This window comes from Diadema setosum, chromosome 2 (genome assembly GCF_964275005.1).
Source record: "Diadema setosum chromosome 2, eeDiaSeto1, whole genome shotgun sequence".
Classification (NCBI taxonomy): domain Eukaryota; kingdom Metazoa; phylum Echinodermata; class Echinoidea; order Diadematoida; family Diadematidae; genus Diadema; species Diadema setosum.
This window is the reverse complement of record NC_092686.1, coordinates 1,656,144-1,664,092: the sequence shown is the minus strand read 5'-3', so window position 1 is coordinate 1,664,092 and position 7,949 is coordinate 1,656,144. Positions and strand designations below refer to the sequence as shown.

General features: G+C 42.2%; 1 protein-coding gene across 1 annotated transcript; it reads right to left on the bottom strand.

Annotated features, from left to right (window-relative positions):
- Positions 1-201: 201 nt before the first annotated feature.
- LOC140238758 (5' exonuclease Apollo-like) lies at positions 202-4,703 on the bottom strand. The gene is made up of 2 exons (XM_072318657.1): positions 4,604-4,703; positions 202-2,571 (listed from the first exon to the last, which is right to left on the bottom strand). The coding sequence occupies exon 2, from the start codon at positions 2,567-2,569 to the stop codon at positions 875-877; it is 1,695 nt and encodes a 564-aa protein (XP_072174758.1). The 5' UTR covers positions 2,570-2,571; positions 4,604-4,703; the 3' UTR covers positions 202-874.
- Positions 4,704-7,949: the final 3,246 nt, after the last annotated feature.

Here is a 7,949-nt window from a genome sequence, read left to right as displayed (position 1 = left end):
AGTACAATACATTAGTGAAAGTTTGGGGAAAATGGAACAATCCATTTAAAAGTTGTAAATTTTAAAAAATTCTGTGCAGCCACTGCTGGATGAGAAGATTACTACTGTGTATGATATCACATGCATAGAACCATAGGACCTACACTGAAAATATAAGGAGAATCCAACAAAATTTCATCTTTTGTAAAAGTACACATTCTCTTAACTTGTCAGGGGTAATATCATTCCCCCTGCCTTCTGATAGAGTCAAGTCAAGTACGCTTTTATCATCTGAGAAAAGTGAAAATACATCAATATATCTTTATTTTCCTTGGATCTTTCAACACGTGACACTGCAAACTGTAGTTGTCTTCTCATTCAGTGATGGTGGCACTAAAACTTCAAAAATCCACAACTTTGTAAACATACACTGTAATTGTTTGAATTTCCTCAAACTTTCACTGATGTGTTCTACTATTATTGCCGCATTCACTCACATGTCTATTGCGGTGAACTTGTCCCTTTACAGGCATTTGCTCCTTCATAGCACTTCCCTGGCAGTGAGTTTACTTTTCCTGGACACAACCCTGTAGCACATTTTAATTATCAGAAAATAAACAAATTAATAAACAAGAAAAGCTAAGCAGTGCATGGTTTGGACTGCTATTCTGATATTTGCATCCACATCCCTTCACAAATAGGGTCAAATATGCACATGAACATTGCATACCAATTTCTTGCTCTGCTGGAACAATGCCCATTTAGTTCTGATTGTGTGCTGACTGCTTCCATTGCCGTAAAAAAAAAAAAATAATAATACAAAAAATACAAAAAATACTTCAGGATATATACGGGGTTAAAATAGATTTAAGACACCAGTTTGACTACACAGTAGCTATGTATCAGTACCAGCAGACGTTGCTGAAGTCTTTTTGTAGAACTCTTCGAAAGCCTCGTAACACTTTGATCGATAGTCTCCTCTTAGCCAAGTACTAACGCCAGCAACTCTCCTTTCTTTTGCACACAGGTTTTGATTTGCAACACTTTCTTTGTGTGGAGAGGATGTACCCAGCCTAACCGCATCATTAATGAGAGAAGCGGTGGCTTTTTCTGTCTTGCTGCTTGTGTCTGTACAACCATTTACTCTCAACTTTGTCCTAGTCTGACTGAGACAAGTTCTACTGCTTTTGTCACAGCATGACAAACGATGGACTATTGTATGGAGATTAACTTCCTTTCCCATGCGAATCTTTGCAGAGTCTTTGTATGGTCCATGCCTTTCAGCGGGGGATTTATCCCTGGTCTCACAAGGAGATGAGAGCCTATTGGTTCCATCCGGTCGCTGCAATGTCTGGACATCAGTGCCATCCTCTGTTGGAGTCATTGTCTTGGTCGGATCGTGGCTGTCACCACCCGGCTCATTAACGATGACATCTTCCTCCTCATCTTCAAACACCACACCTTTGGCACACTTGGCAGTGACACGCCTCCTGCCTTGGAAAGAAGCTCGCTTCCTAACAACAGGCACATCAAGGCTGGGAGCATCACAAAAACCTTTGCCATTCATGGTGTCTTGCACACACTGGGGAATACTGAATGTATGGGTTGGAGATCGGTCAAGGTATTGGTCAAAGTTGCTCACATCATTCACACACTTTTCCCCTCTTTTGGACGTGGAAGGGTTCACAACTGGAATGATTTTCTTGGGTTTCACCCGACGGACAAAGTTTTCCAACTCAGAATAGGATGAGTGACTGGAGTAAGGGATGATGAAAACATTCGGATGATCTGTGAGGATGCTTTTACGATGGGTCCCAAAGATGGCAGATGGGATAATGACTATGGTTGGGAAGATGTCATTCCAACGCTCCACAGCAGACCATGAAACGGTGTGTTGCTGTACCACCGTGATGCGCCTCTTCTCTGTTGTAAACACAGGTTTGCATCCTATCAGTTTCAGCAAGGCCATTCTCTCAGGAGTTACCTGAATCTCTTCATCCAGAAATGCAGCGATGTCTTCGAGGAGGTCCTCTTTGCCTAACTGGTGCATGCCAATGACTACATCTACATATGGATGATCTCCAATAACCTTCATAATTGCAAGCCTGCAGTCAGCTTCACTTGGAAACTCAAAACTAGAATGATTATATGTGTTATCTAGATACAATCTGTCGACCGGCCGCTGCAGTGCCAGAAGATCATTTTTGGACATGACTGGCTGGTAGCGGAAGTCCCCAGTGTAGAGGAACCGTCCAAAGTATCCCTCAAACAAGAACATGGTGGCTCCTGGGCAGTGATTAGCATCGATAAGTGTCACTGTCATAGTCTCCTTCCTTTCTTCATCCAGGGGAATGATGTGCGCCTCTCCTACAGTAAGGGGTCTGATCAATTCTTCAACCACTCCACACCTAGCCACCACTATCTTGCCAGTGAGCTCAGAGCAATAGATGGGCATTCTCCATGTGGATGTGAGGCCCTGGGTATGGTCCGAGTGGGCATGCGAAAGGAAGAAAAGCTTGCTTGATGCACATTTCCGCAGCTGCCAGAAGTCTACAGCAATTGGCGTTCCTGTGATGACTCTCCCATTCATATCTGAAATCAACGGACAAATAAACAGCATCACAGCATCACAGCACAGCCCTTGGTAAAATGACATAGAATTCAACATTCATCATACAAGATTTGCACAGATTGGTTTGAAAGATATTTTAAACACAGGTATTCAGTCGGGCTACCCTTAAAGAAAAAACATGAGACATTATTTGAGTTATTTGAGTCTCACTCCCTCACCCATCCATCCATTAATCATTTTCTCACACCTTCAACGTCCAGAAAGAAAAAAAAAATGCAGCAAAATATGCTCAAAGTCAAAATGATGTCTTGCAGGACCCTCTTCCATAATGACCAGACCATCTAGATGAAATTTTGCCAGTAAAAGTTATTGTATTTCAAGTGTGGGCAAAATTGCACAACTTCTAATCTAGAGCTAAACAAGGAAAAGTAGTCATGCTCTCCAGTATGTAGTGTTCCTCGACAAGTTAGCATGGATGTGTTGTCTTGGACATTTTGCTGACTAATAATAGGGGTCAATGGGTGTGTTTATGCTCAATTTGCAAAGGTAGAATCAGCATTTTCAAACGCTGATTTAAAACGCTGATTCAAAGCGCCGTTCATGGGAGCACTGTTTATGCTCACTTTCTTCGAGCTTGAAAAAAACGTTTACGATTACTTCGTTGACCTCAGCAGAGGTAGGTCAAAATTGGGGCGCATGATTTTTCGAAAGTTCTGGCCCGAGTGCGTGTGCATTGTTCACATTCAGCAGCATACAAGTGGTAGGAAATACAAGTATTTGTTTCATCAACAAATTGTTGACATAATCGGATTGTATTGTAGCGAGCTCTTCATGCATTATCGTTTCTGTGTAGGGGTACCTACGTACGTAACAGTATACAAATGTAACAACAGGGAGCTGGAGGGATTAACACCTACAATGTACATTCCACAGTACAGTAATCGAAAGGTCGGCAGCTGGCCTAGCACGCGCATTTCCATGTGAACCAGAAAGGTGATGGAGATGACATCATTTAAACGCGTATAGGATATGAGTTGCGTTTATGCTTCCCCATGAAATGTGATTATCAGAAACACCGATCGTAAATGCACATATTAATTTGTTCATTTTGAAACGGCGTTTATATCAAAGTAAGAAAGGACGCAACCGTGTCTTGAACTAAACGTGTATCAAAATGCTGATTTTGACCCGAAAAGGGGAAGTATAAACATGGCCCACTTCATACAGATACAGAAGTTCCATACAGTTGATGGGGGGACCTTCCCCACCCTAGCCCGACAAGGCGCTGTTGTATACAGCGACAGGGTTGTGTATAGTAACCTGGCCCCAAACCCCTGGGGTGCTCCTTCGAGTTCGGGCTTGTCACAGCTCAGTTGACCGAAAGATCGGTCTGTATATGGTTGTTGGGATATGCGTCTGGCTTCACGGGTATCCCCTCCAGCTCCGGAGGAGTGTGATAACATCAAAAAAATAAACAACTTCTCCTGACAGACAGATCTTTCTGTCTATTGTCACAGTTGGTTACCCGGCCCCCACCGGCCACCTCAGACCCGTTTTGACGTGAAAAATCGCTCACACAGCACCAGCTACAGCACAGTGCAGCTCAGCGGTGGCACGGGGCGCTGTAACAGTACGTATTGTGGTCGCTGCTGCGGTTAAGTGGGGTGGAACCCTCATCATCAGTGATCATCATGATCATATCACTGCGACACTGGACAACGAGTCATTGTTTGGGAGCCCAAAAGTAAGGGATGCAGTCCCCTCCCCCAATCCACCCCTGTCCCCTGTAATCTGTATCTCGCCTGATAACCAGACACTACACTTTTACTTTGTATAGACATTGTAGGTCCTAACGCAGGTTCTATTGCCACCACATATCACATGGTACATGATGGACAAAATCTACCAACATCAAAATGCACGTGTGGGAATAGGCACAGAAGGGTGACTTTCGTGCGGGAATATTGCCCATATATGCTCTAAGCCTAACAACATTGCAGATAGCTCACCCGAATCACCTTATACAAATGCTAGTTTCTCAGTCAAGTTTACCTCACGTTTTCTTTCGAATGTCTACACCGTATTAAGCACCTCAGCAAATGAAGTGAAGATGTATTCTCGTAAAATTGACTAACTGCACATAACATATTTACTCAGTAAAATTACGCCAATAAAATCCACCTGTCCATCTAATTCAACTTCTAGTCTGGCTTCCAGACCCTCTGCCCATACTATTTCACTATTTCGCTATTCAGGATATTAACGCCCTCAACGTCGAAAACTAGTATAGTTTAAGTTGGTTTTGTCCTTTGCCTTCGGCAAAGGCGGCGACTTCGTCGCCGCGGAGTCCAGTTGACAAAGGGTCTGGAAACCAGACTATTCAACTTCGCTCGCTGTGTGTCGGAGCGGCACAAAACTCTACTGCAATGCAGAGGTCTGTGGTACATTTACTGCCACATTCCGTTAGTTCTGTGGGTCTGCATCGAGGTCGGTGATCCGAACTAGCACATTGAGTCGGTACTTGAGCGAGAGATGGCAGCAGATACAATCAAAGTCGTGTCGGGACAAAAGGACAAGTCCACCTTACAATCGTCATGTAGATTGAGTGAATGCAGCAGGATTGTAGAACACAATCATATAGTGAAAGTTTGGGGAAAGTTTGACAATCTGTTATGAATTTTAAAAGTATCTGCGCAATCACTGCTGGATTAGAAGACTACTACAGTGTATGGTTTTACATGCGTAGAATGCTAAAGTTAAAAGAAAAATATAGAGAGAATTTCACTTTTTTGGGGGGGAAAAAGTGCACATTTTATCGAATTGTCACGACGTATATGCTAAGGGTAATATTATTCCCCATGCCTTCTGAAAGAGGCAAGTCAACTGGTTTTTTATCATGCGAGAAAAGAGAAAATATGTTGAATTTGCTATCATTTTCTTTATCGATCTACACATATTGTGACAAGTTGTTTTTCTCATCCAGTGATGGCGGCACTGAAACTTCCAACTATCCCCAGACAACCACCCGGCTAGATACCGAGGTTAGTGATAGCAAGGGTTAGAGTAACGATTATAGTTATAAGGGTAAGGTTTAGGGTGAGTATCTGGGTTAGGGTGAGGTTCAGAATTGGGATTATAGCTGTGGTCAGGGGAAGGGCTTAGGGTAATTGTTCAGGGAATAATAATGTCTTAGAACCGATCAAAGGATCTATAGTCCCTCATCGTACCTTTATCGGGTCGAATTAAAGAGGTTCAAAAAGAGATATTACATGCCCTCCGAGCACGTCCTCCCTGCCTTCATTAATTTAAACCTTGTAGTTTTGTTTGAGGAAACAGCGAAGAGTGTTATACATGGTGCTTGACACAGGAAGTTACAAGTACTGGTCCTGAACTATAGTCTTGCAGATTTGAAGTGTAGTTGGCTCGCACACATTCATTTTACTGCTGCTTGGCCTCAGGAAAGTTCCCCTGAATGTTAATATTTGCATGAAGTACATTATCCCTATTCATTCTTCGATGGAGACGGACGTGCAACTGTAGTTACTCCCGGGTTCTCGGCCGCCGCCCTATTCGCTCGCCTCTTACTTTTTGAAACACGCTAACTACTGCCCAAGGTTTTTGTGGTCCCAACAATTTGCAAATTGTCGCATTGTTCCAGTCATACCTCCTTTTAATTACTGGAGCCATATTGTTTTTGGGGTAAAATTTGACCTCTTCTTCGTCGTCATACATACTTACCTGTGTTGACATGGCTTCCCGCAAAACCCGTCAAACCACCAAGGAGCTGAGCGCCACCGCTCATCTGGCCCACTCTGCCCGGCCCGAATCCTCAAGTGAATCCGAGACTGCCGAACCCACACTTGCTGACATTCAGCGCAGTCATCCAACGCTCCTCGGCGAATGTCTGTGCGAAGCTCGACTCCCTATCTAATGAAGTCGCTTCCATCAACAAGAAGATTTCCGACCTCGAGGATTCTGTGTCAATGAACTCAGATAAGCTTACAGAGCTTGAGCAGAGAAGACTACCTGACATGGAAAAAAAGATGGCGGAAGAAATCACCAAGCTACAAGACAAGCTGACACTTATGGAGATTCATAGCAGGCGGTCAAATCTCCTCTTCTATGGCGTCGTAGAGACACAGAATGAGCACGTCGAAGATGTACTTCGCGAAACTTTTACTTACCTGGGGATTAGCGATGCTGACAACATTGCCCTGCCCTTGTAAAAAAGTACCATTAAGTACCATGGTATTACTATGGTATTACCATGGTATTACCATAGTAACCATGGTAAATTCATTTGTACCATAGTACTACCATAGTACTACCACAGAAGTACCGTACGGAATAGGAAAGTACTATTTGAAAATATAGAAGTACCATAATGTACCATAGTACTACCATGAATGTACCATAGATGTTACGGTATTACAATGAAATTACAATACTGAACAGAGTGCCATCCTCACACGTGATACTTTCATGGTTCTCCATAGTACTTTCATGGTTCTCTGTGATACTTCCATAGTACTCCATGGTACTCTTGGACATTTTCATTGCACTTTGTGGTACTTTCACAGTTCTCTATGGTACTTTCATGGTACCTTATGGTACTTGTTTGACTGGCATATGGTACTGCTACCATAATCTTGCAAAGTTGACTTGCCCCAAGAAAGTCAAAAACATTGAAAATGATAATTTCCTCTTTAATAATCTAATTACTTAAGCTTGGCCTTTCATAGCATTGGAATATTGTTACAAGTGATTCTGTAGTTTGCAAAAAATATGAATTAGGCATTAAACAGCCTAAAGATTTCCACATTTTTCCTCATTTTTTTTATAACATTTTACTTGCCTATGGGTAAGTGAATTTCTTCATTTTAATTTGTTCACTTGCCCGACATAAGATTTTACTAGCCCCGGGAAAGTGTGCAAGTGATTGTGTCAGGCCCTGTTTTACTTCAAATATATAGTTGAAATGCGCGCAACTCGAAGGATTTCTTCAAGTCCCTTTCGATTTGACTTAATAGGCAAGGTTTACTGTACTTTATCAACTGGGTTGGATGCGTGAAATCAAGTTTTCCCCTTTGAGTGAAATGTATGAGTACAAGACCCACTAGAGTCTTGTTATTTGTTGCTTAGATACAGTTGCATAATTGAAATGCACTTTTCTTAATATGTATGTGTGTGTGTAATTTTAAGGCCAGGATTACGGGAATTACCATGAGTATTGTAACTTTGTGTGCTAAATGAAACACCAGTATTATGTGCCAACTGCCAAGTGCCACCAAAGTATTCACTGTGTTCTATTTGTCATGAAATCATTCAAAATATCAAATCTTGTTTTTCTGCAGTTGTATTACAACGTTAAAGTAAGTCTTTATTAAAAACAGAAAAT